Source organism: Seriola aureovittata, chromosome 2 (genome assembly GCF_021018895.1).
Source record: "Seriola aureovittata isolate HTS-2021-v1 ecotype China chromosome 2, ASM2101889v1, whole genome shotgun sequence".
In the NCBI taxonomy this organism is placed as follows: Eukaryota; Metazoa; Chordata; class Actinopteri; order Carangiformes; family Carangidae; genus Seriola; species Seriola aureovittata.
In genome coordinates, this window is record NC_079365.1 from 14,136,216 (window position 1) to 14,160,211 (window position 23,996).

The 23,996-nt window shown below is 42.3% G+C and overlaps 1 protein-coding gene across 2 annotated transcripts in view; it reads right to left on the minus strand.

Annotated features, from left to right (window-relative positions):
* Nucleotides 1-23,636, minus strand: part of dip2bb (disco-interacting protein 2 homolog Bb) — a 38,026-nt gene extending 14,390 nt beyond the window's left edge. For both annotated transcript variants that reach the window (XM_056395333.1, XM_056395323.1), the window contains exons 1-12: nt 23,354-23,636; nt 8,725-8,796; nt 7,363-7,515; nt 3,923-4,048; nt 3,401-3,805; nt 2,934-3,080; nt 2,163-2,282; nt 1,478-1,675; nt 1,181-1,272; nt 549-659; nt 316-439; nt 94-203 (exon numbers count right to left, since the gene is read on the minus strand). In XM_056395333.1, coding sequence (XP_056251308.1) covers nt 94-203; nt 316-439; nt 549-659; nt 1,181-1,272; nt 1,478-1,675; nt 2,163-2,282; nt 2,934-3,080; nt 3,401-3,805; nt 3,923-4,048; nt 7,363-7,515; nt 8,725-8,796; nt 23,354-23,438 — 1,743 coding nt within the window. In that variant the 5' untranslated portion in view covers nt 23,439-23,636. The remainder of the gene's footprint in view (nt 1-93; nt 204-315; nt 440-548; nt 660-1,180; nt 1,273-1,477; nt 1,676-2,162; nt 2,283-2,933; nt 3,081-3,400; nt 3,806-3,922; nt 4,049-7,362; nt 7,516-8,724; nt 8,797-23,353) is intronic.
* Between the last annotated feature and the right edge of the window lie 360 nt (nt 23,637-23,996).

The following is a 23,996-nucleotide window of genomic DNA, read 5'->3' on the forward strand; positions in this document are numbered from 1 at the left end:
ATGACAATAAGCGTATAGTTAAATCTAAGATGGTTCTACAATACAGTCTCCCTAAAAACAGCAAAACAGAGCAACAACAAACAGATCTGTTACCTCTATATATGCAGGGTCAGTGTTGGCGGTGGGGATGTGCGGCTGCCAGTCTTTGGAGGGCTTGGTCAGGTACTTTGAGTCTGTCACCACCCACTTTAGTCGAGGCCAGCCTATTAGAGAAATGCATCAGTCAAAGTAAAGTCAAAGTAAAGTCAACTATTTCGAAATTCAACCTGTAACTTTAACTGTAAGACACAACAGGCACTTGCACTGGTTGCAGACCTTTGAACTGCAGTATTTCCCCTGTGGGTGTCTTGGGGAGACCCTTCAAACAGATCTCACTGGTCAGAGCCAGACCAACACCACAGCTACCCAGCAGAAACCCCACCTGGCTGATACCTGCATCCTAAAGACACCACACACAGAAAAAACACAATTATATATTCAGATGTTTCAGGTCGAAAAGAACAAAAGCGTTTCTGTATTCAGAAAATGAATACTGATGGTGTTCTTACCTTGCGAGACAGTGGTACCTCAATAGGTACAGGAATAACCTCAGCCAGGAGGCAGCCGTAGAAGGCCACCCAGAACATCCCGGGGTCGCTGTTGGGGTACACCAGCGCCACCTACCAAGACATTAAACTTCACATTTAGCTTTATGTGAGATTATAAAGAGGAAAATGTGTCTTTATGGACGTAAATGCTCGAGATAAAACTATCTGAGAATTCTTAAAAATTCTCATTAAAAATAGTAACAACAGTACGAGTCTACAGACCTGCTAGCAGGTGTGTGAATCTGCACTTAGGCGAGCAGTGCTTTGAGTTAAATGCTAACATGAGCATGCTAACATGCTCACAATGACAATGTTAAAATGCTGATTTCTAGCAGGTGTAATGTTTACCACATTCATCATATTAATTTACCACTTTAACATGCTAAAATTAGCTAATTAGCATGAAACACAAGGCTTAGCAGAGGCTCGTTGCACAAGGTCAAGGCCTGCCTCATCTTGTTGCCCACAAATACTGCACAACGTATTCCTCTGTACTAAATGACTTTTCCAGGATGACACTATATTTGATTTATGCTGTATGTGTATGGATCTCTTTTCCGGTCTATTTTCTGTCCATATGTGCGCCGTCTCACCCTGTCTCCAGGTTTGAGGATTTGCTCGTTCTTGTTTCCCAGCTTGTTCAGGAGGGTGTAAGCCAGCTTCACACTGCGACTCCACAGCTTCCCTAACAGACAGAGGGTGGACGCAGGAGGTAAGATCGAATCTAAACACTGCCAACAAAAAATATCTCATGGCACAAACATAACATTATTAGTGCTTTTTTCAGTACAAAATGTATGACTCCCAGTAGATACAGTTAATGCACAAGCTGCATTTTGATTTGACACTGTAAAAATCCTGCAATTGAATTGTACAGTCGTGTGTCTCACCATAAGTCAGTGTATAGAGCGGTCTGCCTGTGATGTCAAGAGCAGTGAGGGCGGGGCTCTTCCCCTGAGTGGCCCCCCAACGGGCCAATGCTGCCTGCAGGGCTGGGGGCCAGTTACTGACCACTCCCAAAGGCTCTCCTTTCACTGGGATGATCTGACGGCCCTCCGGCTTGGGTGTGTTTGGGTCCGGCTGCGGCACTATGAGAGAGGCAACAGAACACCTTTGGGTATGTTACAGATGAATGGGGTCCATAATGGATGCCACCAGGATCACAAGGTACCAAATATGTAAACAAATACTGGCACTTCTTTCAATTAAGGCACCCTTTATATAGTTGTAACAAGCAACATTTACAGCTCCAGAATTGAGTGAGTATAAAGTATTTAATAATGATATATTACTGTATATAATATATAATACATAATAATACATATGGTACTGATTCAGAGCAATATTTACAGTCTGCACAAGTTACTCGAAATGTTTTGTTTGATTTATCGCTGCAACCATTAGAATTGGCATCTTTCATTTGAACATTTCACTTCATGCAGCGTACACACTCAGAGTATAATATTGTACGATGTACTTCAAATTTGAATGAGAAAACATTTAAAGCAACTTAAGTCGAAATTTAAGGGGAATATTGGGAACACAGTGGTTGAAGTGTTTCATGAAGCATTGTACCTTCTACAATCTCCTCCGAGTCGTCGGTGAAGAACTCGCTGAGTGGGGGCCTCTTAGGCCTTTTCAGGGTGTTGAGAAGCTGCTGGATCTTAGTGGACACTCTGCTGTTCACAGGGACCCCTACAAGCAGGGTGACGGTGGCAAGACAAACACAGTCACACTCACTGCAGTTAATACACACAGCGACAAAACACAACCCGCTGAGACTTCTTCCCAGCTCACAGTCTGCTGCTCTTCATCCCGTAGCAAAAGAGGCCGTAATTATTTGTTAACACTAAATCATTTGTCTTGCATTGACCGTAATAACTTTTAGGAATGAAAAGCAGCGTACGTACTATAGGTGGCAACAACACGAGGAAAACATGGTGAGAAGTGGGGTAAAGGTTGTTTCTGGTTTTTTTTTGGTTTGGGGTCACACGGAGGATTGGTGAGGATTCATTTTGGGTGTGGATGTTGTGTTTGTTTCATTTATTTCTATGATCATTCGTTACAAACAGGAGGGAGAGTAAGGGTAGAACAGCAAACACAGAAGGCTACGGACATTATACATGAAAGTGTTTCCTTACTCTGGATATTACCTCTTCCTATCAGCCAGTCAAATAAACATGCGACAGGGTGGAAAAAGATCAAGAAGAAAAGAAAGCAGTTAAGTCTGATTAATGATGTGTCATGGTTGGAGGTCAAGACTTATTTTGAAGAGAGAAGAGTTAGACACAGGCTCCAGCAAAGACACACAAACAAATAAAAAGGTTTGTGTGGTGCTGCTGTTACCGTCCGCAGTCTCCATCATGCTTGAGCGGCTCTGCCCACGGCTCATACCCCGAACCACGGCGTTGGAGGGCAGGTCCACCCGCGGGCCTCTGCCTGGAGGTGCTCCAGCTGTAACATCTGGAGGGGGGGCGCTGTTCTCTGAGGGGGCTGCAGGGGAAGCAAAGGAGGAGAGTCTGAACAAAGCTATCCCCCTTTCTAATTACAATATTACACACTGGAATATTTAAAGGTGTAATAAAACTTGCACAAGGTTTCATTTGGATATAAAGTCCTTCAGTGTTTTTCATTTTATCTTTTATCCTGTGTCATGCTTAAATTAAAAAAAAACATCACTTAATGTCCTGTGCTATTTCTAGTTCAGTGTTTTATTGTCTTGACGGGTAAAACATCACATAAACATCAATAAAGGATTTTCTGATTTTGGAAGGGAAACTGCTGAACTAATACAGGTAATAGTGGCGTCTCACCGATGCGGCTGTGAGCCAGCATGTCTGTCACAGCTGCGGTGTGGGGCTGCTCATGTGGATGGTGCTGTGGATGGTGTTGTGGATGGTGCTGTGGATGGTGTTGTGGATGGTGTTGTGGATGGTGCTGAGGCTGGTGCTGAGGCTGGTGCTGAGGCTGGTAGTGAGGCTGATACAGAGGTTGGTACTGCGGTTTGTACTGCGGCTGAGGCTGAGCTTGGCTCTGAGGCTGCGGTTTGGCCTCCCCGTGGGACAGGGTGGAGGAGGCCGAGGAGGAGGTGGAGGAGCCCTGGACGGAGCGGTTGATCCAAGAGTCTGGGCTCTGCAGGTTGGGATTGACAGGCGGGGGAGCGACCACTGATGACTGCCTGCGCGCAGATGTCTCATCTTCAGAGCCTGATGAAGAGTCTAAATGAGAGAAAACAAAGTATGAATTTCCAGCCCTGACTCCCTCTGGCTAAAGGTCAGATTTGCCTGAAAAAGTGTCTAGACAGGACAAGAGGATTGTCTTTCTTCCTGTCCTACCTGGTGGTGTGCGGGTTTCAATAGGAGACTGGACGTAAGTAGAGCGCCGCTTGGTAGGCATGGGCAGTGCCATCTTCTCCTCCTTATGTTTAGCCAGGGCAGCTTGTACTGCCTCAGTATGGATATCTGCATAGACAAGAGGAAAATACTCTCTGTGAGTGAGGGACAAAAAAACAAGAAAACAATGAAGGAAACAGCAAAAAATCCCACAACATATAGTCTGGGTCTCCTTTTTCCTTTAATGAGAGATCTTTGCTGAGTGGTTTTTGTGATGTCGATTCAAAGCAGATTTTTTCTTCCTTGTAAACTGGCTTATGTAGAAACTGCATTATTTTCCTAACTGCTGCTTGAATATTTTTAGTCCTTTAGTTCAGTGGATCCCAACCTAAAGGAAAAAAAGCTTATGATCTAAAACGTATCAAGGACAGAAAAACCATGGCCGGGGAACTATGACTACAAATGACTACAAGCCAAAAAATTAATCGTTTTTGTTGGTAATTTTGGACATTTTAGTTTTGTTTCACTCAGCTTTTGTTTAAGAAGATAAAGCATATTAAATTGTAAAGGAAAATTATGGGTGTATAAGTCAGAAGAAAATCCTAAGAGGATGACCATGTTTTCCCACTGAAACAGGAAACCACAACAGGAGCAGAGAGCAAAGCTGTGTATTAGCCCACACACTTGCCTACACACATGCACACACAAATGCACACAATAATATATGCCGAGATACTTTCCCTTGATGACACCCACAGTCACATAAAAAAAAAATGACCACGTGAACAGCCACACATTCAAACTGCGTAACTAAACATGTGCAACAAAAGCCCACTCACTGACAAATCCCATCTATTAACTCAGGGGACATTATTTCCATTCAAACATCAACGCATTTAAATAAATCATCAAGCACAGCTCATTACACAGCAGCAGTGGGGACTATAATTACATAACTGGCACTCTGCTGTACAGACTGCTCCGGGATAAATCATCCTCCCTCGTAATGTGCCGTCGTCCACCCTCACACAGGAGCGGCAGGAGGAGGTTTGACTCCTTACACATGTCTGGGAGGAGGACGGCTGACGAGGGAGGCGATAAGCAGGGTGGGGTGTGTTTTACATCAGCTCCAATTAACAGTGAGATTTATTTAGCTAACGGCCTAATATAGTCTTATCTTTCTTACATGCCTCTTTGGTTTAATATTGTGAATTTGAATCAGTTTACCAAACATACATGTGAAAAAACAGGAGCATCATAAAAGTCAGTCAACACTATCTTAGCGAACGCAGCAGGTTGTTTAAGAGGAGTAATAACTGGAGGAAGCAAGAGGAGATGAGAGGCAATTAAATTTAGTTGTTCTCTATTTTCTCTGCAGCCTATAAAATAATAAGCACTTCAATCTCTCCGGTTTCTTATTGCTGCAGTGGTTTATCATCATCATTATGTTGGATCTCTTTTAAAACTCTGCTTTTTTGCCATGCCGTCTGTCGGTCAATCTGTCACTTTGGTGAACTGAAAACTGAAATATCTCATCAACTTGTGGAAGAATTTCATGGTTCCCCGAGGATGAATGCTCATGACTTTAGTGACTTTGTTGAAACTGTTTTGGAGAGGTGGTGATTCAACTTCATGATTATATTGGAGAATGTAGTTTGTAGTGCTATGTTGTTAAATTGTATTGTTATATTGACTGGTGTTTCCAGTATTTTCAACCCATTTATATCAAGGAGGATAGGCTGATTCACGTTTAAAGACATACAGCAATGAAATACTGTATATTGCTTTTCACAGGAGTGAAAAGTTCAGGTATGCAACACTACACAGCAGGTGGCTGTGTCTCAGGAGCAAGAAGTATTTAAATGCAGTCATTTTACTACACTTAACAGTGATGCAGCAAAATCAGGATTATTAGAGTGTATGAAATCTCAATTTACTTCTCCTTGTAGGGTAAACTACGTATTGTGATATATAGGAAATGGTGAATGAATGAACAAGAGAGGGATTTCAGACACTTGACTGATGATAAGCTTTCCAGTTCCCTTTGAAAATAGCCCGGTTGAAACAAGCTGTATCAGTGCAATTTCACTGAACTGTACTACACAGTGAACAGAGTAAAATGGAGGGCACAGTCTTTATATGGCAAAACAGCTCATCTTCTCTCTTGCCCTTGCTCTGTGCTCCTCTCCCCCAGGCCGTTTCTTTCAACCCATCAGTCCTACAAAACTTTACTTTTACACTGCACTGTGAAAGCCGGAGACAATGCTGCACTACGTTCCATCAGTACATTTCAGCTCGGCCCCTCATTCCTCATTTATTTCTTGATGTATTTTGCCAATTTCAATTTTGGCTCTACTCTATTTCCCCAGCTCTAGTCCTCTCTGTGTTTCCTCCAATCAGATAAAAAAATATTCTGTTGCTCGTCAGATTTAATACAACTGAAACATCTTTAGACAAACCTCCGCCAAGCTCCAGCTTAACATAGTAACTCTAGTCAGCCTGGTATTTAGCATGCTGGAGTGCAAGGGTGTTTCACACGAGAGGAAAGAATTGTTGAAAAGGCGAGAAAGGAAGAGAGAATTAAGAAACGACGCAGGGGGGTGTGGGCCGATCTGGAGGGAGGACACTTTTACAGTCTGCAGCTCAGCGAACAGACACACCAGTATCCTCCTCTCACGTGCTCTGTGCTCTTTCACCTCTACTCCACTGCTCTGTTTTTCTTTAACCTCGCCAGCGTCAAGTTTTCCCCACCACATCAGTATTCCTCTGTTCTCCGCACAGCCTCCTCACACATAGCCAGGCAGTGACATCACTCTGCTTTCATGGAGTGGGGGTCCTCACTGAGGAGCTCCCCAGCTGCGGGGCTGCACTGCCGGCTGGCTTTCTCAGCGCTCGCACACACACACACGGACACACACGGACGCACACACACACACACACACACACACACACACACACACACACACACACACACACACACACACACACACACACACACACGCACACACACACACACACAAACACGCGCACACACGCACACACACACACACACATCATGTCTCGATGGCTTCAGAGAACATTACATTGACTCACATGAATTTCCTGGAGACCTACTCCAACCTTTACCTAAACCTAACCTTTAAACATGTCTACACTTTAAAGTTTAATGATTTATGATATGGGGACTTTTTTGTCCCCATAAAGAAGACAAGTCCTTACAATGTCCCTACAACATGAGCAATATCTGGACCCCACACACACACACACACACACACACACACACACACACACACGCTCTCTCTCTCTCTCTTCTTTAATTGAAAGAAGCTCAACAAGTGAAGCTGATGTAGAAACTAAATTTCCTCAGTGACTGACACATCAGAGGTGTTTTACATTTGGGGATAAAGAGGGTTTTTTATTTAGCTGTATGTGTTCTTGCTGACCTGATCTGTAGCGGTCATCCCTGGTCCCTCCACCGCGGTGTGTTCTGCGGGAGCGACGTTCTCGGTACCGGGATGAGCTGGAGGGGGGAGGGGCGTGGCTGGAGGAGGAACTTGGAGCGGGAGGCTGCACGTCATTCTGAGGCGGTGGCTCCACTGTCAAAGAAATGCAGAAATAAAATGTGTTAATAAATAAATAAACATAGGAAGCTTAGTATGTTGCTTCTCCAACAGTGTAATCTCAGTTGCATCAGCTGCCATTCCTTTCAACATAATCTCCATGTTTCCAGTAATAACATCCGTTTGACCTCAAGAGGCCAAAGATCTTCGCTTAACTTTTGCCTTCTAGTGTGTTCATGGAAAAAAGCAGAAAGCTGATTTGAATGACTTTGAATGACTGTAATTAAGGTTGTCTCTCTACCCTTCCTAAACTATATAAGATCTATTTTATCAATTTGAGTATTACTTTATTTCTCTTATCGCATATTTATTTCAAGGAGCAGGAAATGAAGAAATTGTAATATTGCAATGGCAGTTGGCGTTGATCACCTTGATCTTCCTGAAACTGACAATAAAGATTTGAAACATAACTCAACAATAAGAAATACACATTTAGATAAAGCTCTGAAATATTTATAGGCCTGCATCTATACTGCTATTACATCAGGTCATGGATAACTGGAGGGCTAAAATGTCTCTATGTGTTTTATTATTATTATTATTATTAGTTATATGTAATGCTGTGTGGTAATAAATGAGAGTCATTGAAAACCAGCCCCCCTTGTAGCACAGTACTACAAGAGTGGATTAAATTTCTCATAAGGACATTTGGCCACATTCTCTCTATTGGATGTCTGATAAGACAAGTAGAGAAGGAGCCTCCAAAAATAAGACAGAATTTGTTTTCAACCATCACAGTGGGATGATGGGAAATCAGCAGGAAGACTATACCACTATGGGGCAGCAGTGAGCATCAGGGCTTAATGTGCATTACTAGTGTCACTTCCAGGACTATTACAGTCTATATCTAATTCACATTTCCTGACTACAATGTAGTGAGGTTAACATTTATTGATTTTTCTTTTTTTTGGTTTGTAAAATAAATTCACAGTGTGAGGCCCAGGTTGAAATAATGCCTTGTTGTGAAAAGACATAGGTGTGACAACAAGGTTATAGGGCAACTTAACTGACAACCAGCAAAGCACTGATTTTATGTAACTGAGTCACAGAAATAAGACACTGGAAATCAATTAAAATCAAGAAAAACATGGGGTGGTATTTTCTGATGTGTATGATCAGAGAAGATGGAAGATGAACAGTTATGCCTGATCAGGGGAAAAAAAAAAAGAGATGCTGGGTTTTTACCTGGAGTGTGGATGATGTAGGGAGCCAGGAGTTTGGTCCTTTTCTTCTCGTAGCCCTTCTGTGTAATGTCACCTGTAAAACAAAGTCCAAATATAATGTATTTTTTACAGACTGGGCTCAATAAGGCAAAGCTGTTCGTGCAACGACAACAAACTTAGACTTTACTTAGATTTGACAGGATTAGAATAAACATCAGTATATTCACATTGTCAACAGCCCTGTCCTTCCCCATCCAACATTACATAGCTTTACAGATTTATTTACTCTTGATAAAACACACTTGATAACACTTTTTCAATTATTGTTTTAACAGTGAGATCAGATCTAGAAGTGGTGAGAACCAAGTGAGACTCATTCAAGTATTCTCTCCATAGTTTAACGATCATAATCACCTGTTGAAATGGCGATAGAGGAAAGAGAGAGCAACAGAGAGGTACAAAAAAAAAAAAACTAGTAAAAGAGAAGATGGAAACACAGATGGGTGCAGGCAGTGTTGCAATAATCTCCAGAGATGGCTGAGGGCGTCAAAGATGTGGCTTGGTTCCAGCCTCAACTACAACATGAAGGGAAAAACAAAACAGGACTAAATTTGGAAACTTACGGAAGCGTGGGCTGGAGATGGGATGATTCAGAGACACCGAGAGAAAACAGAAAGAGGCATGAAAGCTGAGGATGAGAAAGGTGGGAGACACACAGAGATAAAACAGGAATGACGAGAGCACAGGGGAGGAAGAGACGAGAACGAGGAGAGGGAGAGATGACAGAGGTGAGTAACAGTGCAGCCAGAGGACAGAGGAGGAGGAATCCCGAGTCACAAGCGTGAAGCGAGCAAAGTGTCCCTTCAACACCCCCTTCCTACCACAACCCCCCCCCACCCACCCACCCCTGCCGACAGCCCATCTGCATCGTCCTCCGCCCCACCAGACCCAGCACAGGCTGACGGAGCTCTCTGCTGGCCCTGAAGCGATGCAGTGACTCTGCCAAACTCCTCTGTGGGCAAAGCTGTCAGATTTTCAGACACGTACTAAAAATCCATCTGGAGAGCCTGCGCTCACTTTCCTAGTAACTGTGTTGAACAGCGATGATTCATTCAGTATGTCTGCCAATGGCTGCTCTGGCCGCTCTCAGACCTCGTCTTCATCATGGAGACAGTCTCGGTGACAAGGGAAAAACCTTGACATTTTCAAACAGAGAATTAATAAGCCTGCCTCTGTGTGTGTAATAACCCTGGGTTGTTTCTGCTCTGTGTAATATTGGCCGGTCTGACATTTGATCCTATTTTGTGAACAGCAGTGACTCTTCTGTAGTTGTATCATCTCCCAGAGCTCCGAGCTTTAATCCCTGATTAAAAATTAGGCTGCTGAGATGCACAGTGATGAAAGGCTGACACTGTCTGCTACTGATGTTGTCTCTTCCCAGTTACACCACAGAGGACAACAGGGATTAGATGAGGATTTTGTGGCACACCGAAACAGGTGTGCACCTGCCAGGTACACAGCCACATAGAGTACAGAGCTAGGTTACAATAGAGTTGAATTCAGTCACCATTCTGTACACTTCCATAGCCACTGTTTCTACTAGTTATGATAATATTGTACTGCTATCATGACAAGTGATTCAAAGTAAATCTGCACTGTGACATCACTACAAAGAAGTTCAACCAGTAAACACACACACACACACACACACACACACACACACACACACACACACACACACACACACACACACACACACACACACTTGGAAAAAGTCTGTGTTTAGGGAGGCAGCAGGGATGTTGCTGCAAATGTTTGTTTTAGTTGGATAAGTGTTAGGAAGCTACGTTTTTTTAGGTTTAGTTTCTTTTTTCTTTTTAAAAACTCTGCGTTAGGATCCATATATGTTGTGAACTCAGTTCTGCATCAGACGAAACCAAAAAAAAAGTGAGTGTACACAAAATGTCAGAAATAATCTCCCATTGTAAAGAGTGTGTGTTTGGTCTCTCCTCCAATTTAGTTTGTCTGACGTCTGGATTTGTGGCCTGACCACTTGTGTTGCCCAGTTACACCTCTTTTTAGCACTGTTGTGTTTCCAGATCTCAGCATTTAACTTGGTGAGTACGACTTTGTTGTTACTAACATGAATGATGACCAGATTACAAAATAATGTCCAAGTTGTAATAAACCTGAAGTATCCTTTATCACGAATATGGATATACAGTATTTCACCGTATGGCAAATATATGACATTTGGACAAAAGAAAATGTGTAAACCAGACTGATTGATTATCTTAACTTGAATTACATCACTAATACAGTTCTTCAGCACAGTAGAAAACACAGCAATGTTTCAGCAAATCAGATATCTACACAGTTAAAGCACCACACTGCTGATACACCACAGACGAGCTGACCAAAATGAGAGCTCTCATGTTTGGAGGGTATCGCCTGAGAGCCCACTCCAACACAATATCTACTCAGGGACTGAGGCTCTTTTTTTCCCGAGGAAAAATGGAAGAAAAGCAAACACTTCCATAAGTAATGCATGAACGGTACAGTTGGCCTCGCTCAGTCACATGATTTATTTTTAGCTCATGTGAACAGGCAGTTTTTCTGCAGATAGACACAGAGCGAGAGAGAGAGAGAGAGAGAGAGAGAGAGAGAGAGAGAGAGAGAGAGAGAGAGAGAGAGAGAGGGATGGAGATGAGAGTGAGAGATGGGGGAAGGGCTGGCATTGCATTAAATGAATCTCAAAGTAATCACTCTTCCATCTGGATGATTTGAAATTCATCTGTTTTTATTTTGTGCTTATATCATCAGATCCAGGCTCCAGCAGCGGGAGCTGAAGAGTTAAACCTCTTTAAAAGGTACATGAACTACAGGTGAACAGATATAAGACAGGAAACTAAATGTGGCAAATTTGGCAAACTGAGATATGAGAAAACTGAGAAAAGTCCTTCCAATATGTTTTTTTTTTTTGCTTTCTATTTTATTATTCCGAGCACTTTGAGCGGCCTGAGCTTCCCCATGAAAAGTGCTTTACAAGTAAGACTTTTATTTATTTATCTATTCATTTATTTACTTTCTCTGATTTATTTACAATAAATCTTCTCCTGTCTGTTCACAGGTTACTCTCTAATAAACAGTCAAAGAGATCTGCTTAGGAAGCAAAGCACAGCTCTGATGAGGTGATGAGGGCCCCACTTGTTAACCCACTCTCTCACAGTGACCCAGTCATGTCTGTCCTAATGGCGGAGGTCACAATCAAGCCGTTTCGGTGAGAAATACCACGGCTCTCCTCATTCGTCTTGTCTTGACAGTTGCACTGGCGAGATACAATCACGCCCGCGGAACGTATGTTTTCTTTTTCCACTAGAAGGAAGAACATCAAAGCTGTGTCTTCTCCCCGGCCCCGTACACTCTCACACTTGCTAGCTTCTGATTATTTGAATTGCAGCGAGAGTGCTCGCTCCTTCTACCCCACAGGCACTCCGTCTGAATAGTAATTAGCCACCGACCTCTATTCTCTTTCCCTGCTCTCTCCCTCATCCCGTCTCACTCAGTTGCTTTCTCATGAAAACAATTTAGACACATGTCAACACCTGTTTAATGAAAATTATACCAACACATGTTAAAATATTCCAGGGAGAAAGCAGGATTTCCAGATGTTATCTCAGAGAAAACAGACTACTTCAACAAGGTTTGAAGATAAGACTCTGGAATGCAGCCGACTACAACAACACAACATTACGATCGTAATGTATTTGACTATGGGACTGCAACAGACTGAAATACTGAGGTCCTGATAGATGGTGACATATGGACCACTGTGTTTGGGCTTGTGCCCTATCTACATTTGTTGATATGAGTTCAAGTGTGTTGTTTTCGTGGGAGGGTGGGGGTGGGGGGTTGTTTATTTGCCAAACCAACCTTCCCGAAGCCTAAAGAGCCGGCACATTTTTATCAGTAGAACAAACATCCTACCGAAACCTCCCAGCGGCCTCCTCTTCCCAACAGGCCATGCTTCTCACTCAGCCAAGAGATCACCCACTCGCTGCGTCCACACACTCACGCACAACGCCCACAGGTCACACGCATCCTGGACATGTTAGCAACAGTTTCACTTGATTTATTGTTTAAAATCTTAAAAATTAGGTCAACAGTACGCATAACGGGTCCCTCCCTTTCTCTTGCACACACATACACGTTTCCTGTCGGGGAGGAAGACGTTATGTTCTCCAGTATTCAACCCTACGTCCTCTGAAAGGTTTATCCCTGCAGATCTGGCAGAACGTTTTCCATCATATCACAAATTTTACTTGCAATACAGTTTGCTGTTTAGCATACAGTCCATGTGAAAGGTTGTTTGACAACTAAATGTAGGATCAAACCTGCTCACAGCCACATGTGTGGGTTAACAGGTGTGTCTATGCGTGTGTATACTTGTATATAACGAGCAAAAATCTCAGTGAGGGCGCAAACAGTCCAGAGTGCATACAGATACGAGACTGCAAGTGTGTCAACAAGACATGCAGGTAAGTGCGTGAAGGACATTTAGGTCGATAATGCTTCTTAAATGTAGACCACAGTTAAAAAATTAATGAACTTTTATTAAAGCCCTTGTCAGTTTTACATTTTTATTTCCTTTTAAGTAGCTTTAAGGTTGGAAAAATCATCTTTGTATCTGGGAGCAGATTGTTCCAGCTCTTCATTCAAGTAATAATGTTTGACATTCAACATTCAAACCCCAGACTGCAGTTACACAGTTACGTCATTACATCAAATGGAAATATTCAAGATGTATTGAAAATCATTTTGCATACAATTTCCACATTCGCCAGGAAGAAAGTGCAGTTTTATATTATTTAAACACACATAATTCTTTACCATGCATTACATGAGGAGAGGCTGCGTGTATAAATATATGAACTCAAGACAATAAAACTGGTATTACAGGCACTGGTGAGGAAAGAGGTGCTTTACAAGAGCCTAAAGCTCTATTACATACACACACACACACACACACACACACACACACACACACACACACACACACACACACACACACACACACACACACACACACACACACACACACACACACACACACACACAAACGTCTCAATTGATTCTCTCTCTCTGAAATAGTAGGCAGGGTGTGGCCAATTCAGGTACTGGAGTGAATCATATTTCCCTCCAGTGACAACATCACACACACTCTCTCTCTCTCTCTCTCACACACACACACACACACACACACACACACACACACATATATATATACAGGGCCTTGAGGGCCAGTTTAAGTAATAATAGGGCTTACAAACCAGAGGAGCAAAGAAGTGCAATGAGTTAACCGAAAAGAAGGCGTGACTCCCTTCTACCTCCTGTTGTTGACTTTTCCTGAAAGAAGAGGGTGTGGCTCACACACCTGACACTCTACACTTAACACACTTCAACACTTTGCAGCAAAGCTATTTCAAGTGCTACATAACATCTAGACTAGAGCATATCCTCCCGTGGGATTTACACAACAGTATGAGACACTGACAGTTATATGGTCTCTGAAGCATGATCTCAACCCTGTGTTAAATTCTGTGGAATTTTTTTTGTTTTTTGCCATTACTATCACACTACTAACACAGGTAGCAGGTGAAAGTTCTGCTTGTGGAGGCAAAATGCCATCTGTAAAGTTCAAGACACTTGTATTGTTTGTCACTCTTAAGTGAGCAGATGCTGGAGTCGAGTCAAGTTTATTTAAACATGTACACCTACACAAGCAATGTCCCAGTGTCCCAACAGTAACAACTCCCAATCCAGCCCATCCACTTCAATCTACACAATCAAATAGGTTGAATTTACTCATTTACGTCACATTATTTGATAGATTACTCAATTAAATTGTAAATCAATCAAATGTATTGAATTGAATGGGGACAGGAAACCAACATGAAATGTGAGGAAAGACAGTGGAGTTTAAATGACAGTTAGTAAAAGAAACAAAATAATCCAACAAAGAGTTATAGTAGGAATTAATACCGAAAGGCCCAGTAGTAATGCAGTAAACCCAATATAAGAAGTCCAATAGAATAAGTCCAGTAGCAAAAGTACTTATATATCAATATTAATATTAGTTCTTGTTCCAGGTCCAAGCTGTCAGGCAGCTTGGGTTGGGATAGGGTCAGTGGATGAGGTACCATGGATACACCATAAGTATGGCTGATGAGGTCAGGAAAGACAGTCTGGGGTGGCTCTACTGTCATAGAAAATAACTCTGGGAATGTGACCTGGGAATGCTACCCCAATGCTAGAAACCTAATTATTTAGGTTTAGATAATTGGATTAAACTGGTGGATTTGTGTACAACCTGTCCGATCTACTGACAGCGTGTTTTGTGAACCAGACTCGAGGCCTTGTCCCTAGAAATCAGCCATTAATGTGGTAAGTGAAATGGAAGTAAAAAGAATTTAAAAAAGAAAAGCAGCATCCGGCATGTTCTGTGAGCAGAAATAGACCATGAGAAGCTTATTCTTGGCCAAACTCCCTCCTACTCATTTTTTTCCACAGCACATTTACACCTTGCTTTGGTAATAAAGTTCATGAAGGTGTGTGAACCCTGCACCTCTGCCCCCAATAGAGACACTCTAGCCTCACAGAGATAAAAACTAAAGTGGGTTTACCTCATGTAGTCATAACATCAGATATTCACAAAGTTATCAACAGGAGGTTTCTGTCAATCAGCTGACAAGAAAGGTTAGTACCACACTAGGAGACCGGGTCAAGTTCCTTGAAACCCAACTCCACCCAACGGTAAAACTTGCAGTGTTACACCTCACCATATTATGGACACCTGGAAAATTCTCAACCAGCTTTTGGTAGATATATAATCCATACAACTGCTATTTAATTAAAAGCAGTGGAGTTTATGCCAGTGTGTTTTATTATGACCAGTTCAAGTAGTGACCACCTGAGCCCACATAACTGAAAAAGACAACACTTGACTCATGGGATACTAAGGACTACACACACACTGGTTGTATCCTACAAATTCAGACAAGAAACAGCCTTGCTGACAGGCTACAACTGGGTGGGAGAAACCTCCTGTTTCCTCTGTAATGGTTTTAACAGCTTAGCAGAACATTCAACTTTGTTACTACTTGTGGCTCCATCATATGGCCGTTCTAATCTGGAAAGGGTTTATGGAAAATTCACAAAGTAAAAGTGTGTTTATAAGTGGGTGGGTTGGGGGTAGGGCATGGGAGCGCCACATGGGCCATGTCCATAGCAACCAAGCCCATGTGGGAACATGAGATGCAAAACCATGGTGATATTACAGGCCAGGACCATTCGACGACAGTCGCTGCTGACAAATACAACACATTAGGACACATTTAAGAAATGAAGAGCAAGTGCAAACTGTCGTGCATTTGTTAATTTTGGTGCTGAACTTCATCAGTCAACTGACAGAGAATTAATCAGCAACAAATCAATAACTCATTTATCAAGCAAATAAAACAAGGAACATAGTGACCAAGTCATCTTGGGCTGTAGAAACTTTTTTATTTTTTTAAATAATTGATTCATCTACCAATAATTTTTTCAAGTAAATGATTTATGGTTTAATCTAAACAAGAAATCAGAAAATGCTGGAAAAAAACATCCCTCACAAGATATTGAAATGTATACGTAAGTCCAACCAGCAGTCTAAAACCCAGAGATATTCTGTTTCCAATAACATAAACACAGAAAAGCAGAAAAGCTGGAAAGGGATGACTTTAATTATTGATCAATCATGAAAATAGTTGGCGAATTTTCTGTCAACTGATTAATTCACTATTTTTGATGTTTCATAAATTATTCTCTTTATCCAAATATTAAGCCACTGACAATTAGCAGTAGTCATTACTTTCAGCTGGAATTCATTTGCACAACTTTGACATCAAGGAGAAAGTAACTCATAAGCTAGAAAGTAAATGGGTAAATCACCAAAAGGTTGAATGCAATGCAACATTATGTAAGAGAGTAACGTGAGTTTGTATTGACACATAATACAGTAACGTAACTGCAGTACCTGAAAACCAGGCTAAAAATAAATGGTTGATGTTTGATGCTGTTTGTATTGATGATGTAACATTGTATTTATTTATTGTGGGGAAAATAAATGAATAAATAAAATAAATGAATTTATTAGTTAGCAATATAAAGAAACTTGATGATGAAATGGCAGTTTGCAGAGTCTGCAGCACGTGCTGCAGCCAATCTGACTGCAGCTACTTCACATGGTACTTTTTAATAATTCAGCGAACAGCACAGCGACCTGACCACTACTTACTCCTCTCCCACTGTCAGCCTCACTGTCATTTCTTTGAGTTGTTGCTTTTAGTTATAAGCTGCAGAAATGAAAAAACAAGTAGGTCAGGGAAGGTTGATTCTAATTATCAAAGGACTTAGAGAAGGACAACTTTACAGCCAGAAGAGGTTTGAGAGCACTGTGGACTTAAAAGTGAGATGGTTCAGCTACCAGGCTGACAGTGTGTGTCTGTGTGGAGGTGTGCGCTCCGGTCGCAACTAAATTATTCAGTCTTTTTTATACACAAAGCTTCAATGCATTCTCAGTGTTTATGCGTGCGTGCGTGCGTGCGTGCGTGCGTGCGTGCATGCGTGTGTGTATGTGTGTGTGTGTGTGTGTGTGTGTGTGTGTGTGTGTGTGTGTGTGTGGTTGTGTGTGTGTGTGGGTGTGTGTGTGTGTGTGTGGGTGAGTGTGAATGGTGAAATTAGACATATAAGGTGTTATATAATACTCATGATTCATTTCCAAAAACAAAAACATAAAAAAAAAGAAAGAAAAAAAAAAAGAAAAACATGAATCCTGCTGTTGTGTTCCTGTGTGACACGGGTGGCAGAAGAGTTCCTCTTTTCATGGTGTAAAACCAAGTCTGTGGCCTGGAGCGCTGGCTGGCAATCAGAGGACAGCTCCTCTGCAACAGTTAATGAGCTTTTAAATAGATATGCTAAACCAGCTTCCTTTCCGTCCCTGTACACACTTGCACAAATAAAGGCACATGTAAGCACGTTGCTCCCTGTGCCCAAACACACAGTCAGTGTTATTTAACCCATCAGCTTTAAAGGATAAGGTTGACAATATTCTATTTGTCTTAATTTCCATGAATCCTGTGAAAAAAACCAAACCAACAACGCATTCATTCTATTAAAGTAGGCTATTGCCTGTGTAGTCAAAGCCTGATGTACCTTATTCCTCTGTGCTACAGAGCTCCACATGTTCTATGTTCCATCAAAAACACATAAATGAGCCTCAGCGTTACAGATGTTCCTTTACAGTCCCCAACAAATGCAAAACTAACTTCTGTTTGTAACATCTGATTTAAAAAAAAAACTACATTGCCCAGCTGTTTTAGGAATTTTAAAATGACACTATATATTTGTGACCCATTTTTAAACATTTGAGTCTTCAGCAGGAACCAGGGGGTTTGGGGATGAGTGCTACAGACCAGGTAGGGAAGTTGGAAAGTAAATAATAAGAGAGACAGAATAACATAATGTTGGTTTTGGTCTTTTCGTGGGATAATGCAGAATAACATCAGCCTTGCCCTTTAAGAATGCATCTTATTTATCTTGAAGGGGAGGAAAACTAAAATAATACAGTAGTAGGGGGAAACTGACTGATAGAGAGAAGGCAGTGGTGGTGTCAGGGTGGGCGGGGGAGAGGAAGAGATCCCCAGCAGCAGTCCTGGCCTAGTGTGACTCTCAGGCTAAATGAGCCAGGCGTGTTGCCCCCTGATGCTCTGTGACCTAGATTGAGAGACGCAGGCAGGACCGTAATCTCTCATTTCACTCCCTCTCTCTCTCTCTCTCTCTCTCTCAGTATGGAACAGGCTGCTGAGATGAAATCCTGCCTCTCCTCCGCAGCATCGCAGACTGGCAGCAGGATGGACGCCAGTCACTAGGAAATCCACACTTCCACTTCTAAGGTTGGACAGTTACAACTGGGACTGAGACGGCGATCAAATTAAGGAAAACAGAAAAAGACTGCTTAGTGGAACTGTCTGCTTTACTGGGCATGTGATGCATTTACAGCACCAGGCACACAGGCACACGTATACAATGGCACAGATGGCATGCATCATAGGTTGTGAGCAGGGCTGGGTCGTTTGAAACGTGTCCATAGCATCTACATGATATTTGAGCTTCAACACCAACACCGAAACAATTCTTTCAACCACACTAGCGTCATACCTCTAGGGACAGCAATATCGGCCTCTCAGTAACTCCACTGCTTTGTCCGGACTGAAATAACTCAGCTACTTGATGGACTGCCATGAAATTGGGTACACGCACTCATGCCCCCCTCAGGATGAATTATAATACCTTTGGTGATCCCCTGACTTTTTTTGCAGCACCGCCAACCGGTCAAAATTTATGAATGACCAAATTAATATAAACATTATACCTGCTAAAAATCAGCATGTTATCACTGTCCCTGTGAGCGTGTTAGTATTCTTGCTTACATAACAGTACCACTGCGCCTCAACCAGCCTTGCACAACTGCTAGCTTCTTGATAGCTTCAACATTAATCTACAAACAATTAATTTATAGAAGAAACCAAACTTCTAAAACAGAGGAACTTAATATTCAAATCAGTAAATATCTGACTTAAGACTAATTAAAACAATAACTAAACTTCGACAATGACTCTGACCAGGCATCTGATGCCAACTTTTGGTACTGATACTGGGTGTGAATGAAACATTTCTAAGATCAATGCATTGCATTGCCTGTCCTCCTGTGTGAACAGCATCAGTTCAAAGCTGTTTGTTCTTGTCATTTTCACTCCCTGTCTCATTCACTTTCACACACACACACTCACATACAAACAAATGAAGGAGTTGCAGACACTACAATGCCCACACACACTCCCAAGCTGAGCAGCTTAAACAGTTGTGGTTCATTGCTCCAAATTCCAGTCCGGCTCAATCACCAAGTCTTTGATCGCCTCAATGGCTTTCTTTGTGTCCTTACAGTCATGGAGGTTATTGTAGGTGGATTGGCTCTCTCTCTCTCACTCTCTCTCTTTCTCTCCCTCCCTACCATCACACAGCCTTGTGCACGAATACACACACACCCACGCACACGCACACACACACACACACACACACACACACACACACCCACGCACACACACACACACACACACACACACACACACACAGCTGCCCATTACTATGAAAAAAAAATTGCTGATGCATATTTTCCTCTGTCTGTTGCTAAGGGAGTCCCATCTATGGGGACAACAATGGGGTGATTGTTGCCATGTAAAAGATATCCATGAGAAAGTTTCAGACTCATTGCGTGGCCAGCTGCTGCTCGCCTTGTGCCATCAGCGTTGTGCACGCTGAGTGCTGTTGAGCAGACGGCGAACGCACTTCATCTCACCGTAAAATGTGGATACAGGAGCAGGGCATCTGGACAGTGCCGAGCCTTTTTATTAGCAAAAGAGTCGTCTCTGAGTTCAAGTTACAAATGACAAAGCCATGGTCCTCTGAGGCCGAGTCCTCAGCAGAGGAACAGTCACTCTGGGGGTATCACCTTACCACTAACTCACACTTTTAGCCTTGAAATACTAAAACCATCAAACTCTGTGGTTGTTTTGGCTGCATGTTTAGGGTCAATGTCCTACTGAATGACGAAATGTTGTCCAATGAGTTTTGATGCATTTGGCTGAATATGAGCACAGAAAACGCAAACAAGTGCACTCGAGCCCATTTGTGGCTCAGAGTTGAGAGTTGCCATTTAGATTGTGGTGGAGTTGCCTGTCGATATAAAGAGTAAAGAGGTAGCCATGCAAGTGAAGAAAATAATAATGAGGCTGAAAAAAGAAAAGCAAAAACATACAAAAGGAAACTGGTAAAGCTCTGGAACAAAGTTCTATGGACAGATGAAAAAAAAACAAACAACATCGATCGAGGTGATGGGAAGAGAAAAGTGTGGAGAAAAAAAGGAACAGCTCATGACCCGAAGCCACCGAGTCATCTGTCAAACATGGTGGTGGCTCTGTTATGGCTCAGGCATGTGTGTCTGCCAAAGGAACTGGTACAATGGCATTTATTGATGATTTCACTGCTACCGGCAGCAACAGGAGCATTCTGTACTCACATTCAGCCGAATGCATCAAAACGCATTGGACAGTCCCCTGATCTCAGTCCACTTGCTGAGGACCAGACTGAAAGCAGAAAGACCTCAAACAAGCACGAGAGACCATCAGCAGGGAAGATACAAAGCATCTGCTGATGTCTACGTGTCAGAGACTTCAGGCAGTCTTTGATCTAAGCAAAAGATTTCCCACAAAATATTAAATATGATGATTTTATTTGACTTCATGTGTATTTGGTCAACTACTTTTAAAAACCCTTGCAATTTGGGCACTATGTGTTAAAAGGGCTATGTCCTCCACACCGGTCTTTCTATATTAATGTAAACCTACTCAAATTAAGGCTGAGACTTGGCACTTTAATGTTTCATCCATTACTTAATTTCAAATTAAATGCAATGAAGCTCAGACGCCAGAAGAACAAAGAAATGTTTAACTGTCCGACAGTTTCTTTCAAATGGTCTGGACTGTTTGTGAGAATTTACTCTCTTCTTTGAATATTTTTGTGCTTTGGACAAAGCACATCATTTGAAGATGTGGCTCTTTGAACTTGTGATGGACCTTTACTTTATGGACATTTTAAGATAATTAATTAATTGAAGAAATAACTGACAGATTAACTGCTAATGGAAATAATTGTAAACTGCATCCCTGATGTTCAGTAAATACCCTTTGGGTTCACCTATATGTATTTAATACAGTTAAAGCAGCTTTTAAAATTATATTCAGCTGACACAGTTTACTTGTTTTGTTCCAGTTAATTGGCACAAAACTATAATCTTTCTGATTGGGTCTGTTATTCCAAGTTTTTACTCAAGGATTAATTTAAAATCAACATCTCCGAGGAGACTTTTGCAATCATGCCATAAAGCTCAAACAATGATCCACAGCAGCCTAATTAGTACAGTAAACCTACATCCATCAGAAACAAGCTACTTGTCATTTCACAAAGAGAAGCGCTGTTTTATTATCTAATAATAATGGATAACAATAATACTGTCGTGAAAGTGCAATCACTGTTTTCACTTCCATATTGCACACTTGATTACACATGATTTCCCATCATCCACTGTCTCTCACCCATGTTAAGTGAGTTGAATATACAGTGATACATCCCCTCCTCCATTATCCACCCTCATTATCACGCTGTTAATTGCAGTCTATTAATAACTAGAGCACATTCTCGACTCTACAGTAGCTCAGGTCAAAGTTGCCACAGCCTCACTCTGTGACACTGTGCGAATTTGACGATAGTGTAGTTTAAAGGTAAACTGATAGTAATGTAACTGATGGGAGTTTTACTTTAAACACCAGTTATTCAATAAAAACCTGATCACAAAGAAAAGGACAGTTCAATACAAGGCCCAAACTTGGTTGGTTTCTCAAGCTGCTAAAGTCACCTGGAATGAATCTACAGTCGGGTTGTGTGGAAAAGACCGCCAGCCGGTTTGTCTGTTAAAATCTTCAGCACACGTCCTCTGAGATTAGTTGCCTTTTCATGAATGGGAGAGTAAACATGTTTCTGTAACTAGAAGAATCAAACTGGCTGAACATGTGCACAGTGACAGTGGTTAAACTGTTTCCACTCAAGTTCTCTCAAGTTTCACCTGTCCTCCCACACAGGCAGAGCAGTTCCAGTTATCTGTGTGTGTGTGTCTGTGGTGCAAGCGGGACCGAGGCGTCATCAGTGGCCCATACATCCCCCTGCTTGGCTCTCCACGTGAAACATAACATTACTCATCCACCCCCGGGCACCTGAGAACTGCACAGCACCAATCAAGCTGCTGCACTGTGATTCACAGTGTGAGGAGGAGACTTGCATAACAGCCAGCACCATATTCCCCCTTTTTCCTACAGTCATTCTTATAAAACAAATAACCGTCCTATATCTGCTGCGGTTTCAGGGTTCAGGCTCTGAGAGCTGCACAGCCGAGTGTTGGAGGGGCCACAGCATCATTTAGTGTCCACTGATGTCTGAGGCTGCACACACACACAAGGCCTCAGGGATGACAACTGTGACCCATTTTCCTCTTCAGGAGTGTATGTAGCATATAGCTGAGAAGATAAGCACTGTATGACACACATGAAGGAAGATCATATGGATCAAAACAAGAATATTTTGTGTGTGTGTGTGTGGGGGGGGGGGGGGGGGGGGGTACGTAAACATACCAGACTACAAACATAAGCTGGCATTTGTTCATTGCATGTGTAGAAACATTTACACATAACGAGCTCAATGTGAAATAAGAGCGACAAGAACACTTGATAAAGAAATGACAGCTCGAAAAGGAGGTCAGTGTGTTTTTATCATTTGTTGTAGTCGTGTCCGGATCCTCTGCAGCAGCTGACACAGGACGGCTGTTTGTGGCTGCTTTCACACAAACACGCTCAAAGATCCAGACTTAACTTAACGTTTGCAGCCATTACCGCCGCAGCTCCAACTCTTAAGCCCCCCTCACCCCCGCTATACGAGGACCTTACCTTCGGATAGCTCCAGATCCAACTCCGCCAGCTGGTCCCTGACCTCTTTAGGCAGAGCCGCCAGATCAACGCCGCGGTCGGCCATCGTTGGAAGCACAGCAGCCAGCGGGATGTTCGCGATATCTCGGATGACAGCAGGTAAGAGTCCAGCATGAAGTAAAAGGGGAAAAAATCAAGATGTTGTAGTAGTGGTGTTTACTCCATCTTCGCGACTCCCCGACACCGCCATGACTGTGGGAGATGGGAACAACTCGCCAGGGGAGTCTATCAGTCACATGACCGGGGCTGATGGTAATTGTTGTGACAGGATGGTGGGTTGAAGCGGACTCTCTGCTCCCTCTGCTGTTTGTGTTTTTACAGCTGGGAGGCAGAGCAGCTTTCCTCCAGACCCAGCTCACCTGAGCCCCTCCGCACAGGTGGAAACTAGCTTCACTTTAAGTTTCCTGTGTATTACAAGAGTTTCTACAGGGTTCACTTTTCAACATCGTGCAATTTGAGTGTTGATGGCGAAATTAGGGAAGGGCATATAGGGACTAGAATTGGTATATCACATGTATCACTTTATACATACATATACATACATATACATACATATACATATACATACATATATATATATATATATATATAATATATATATATA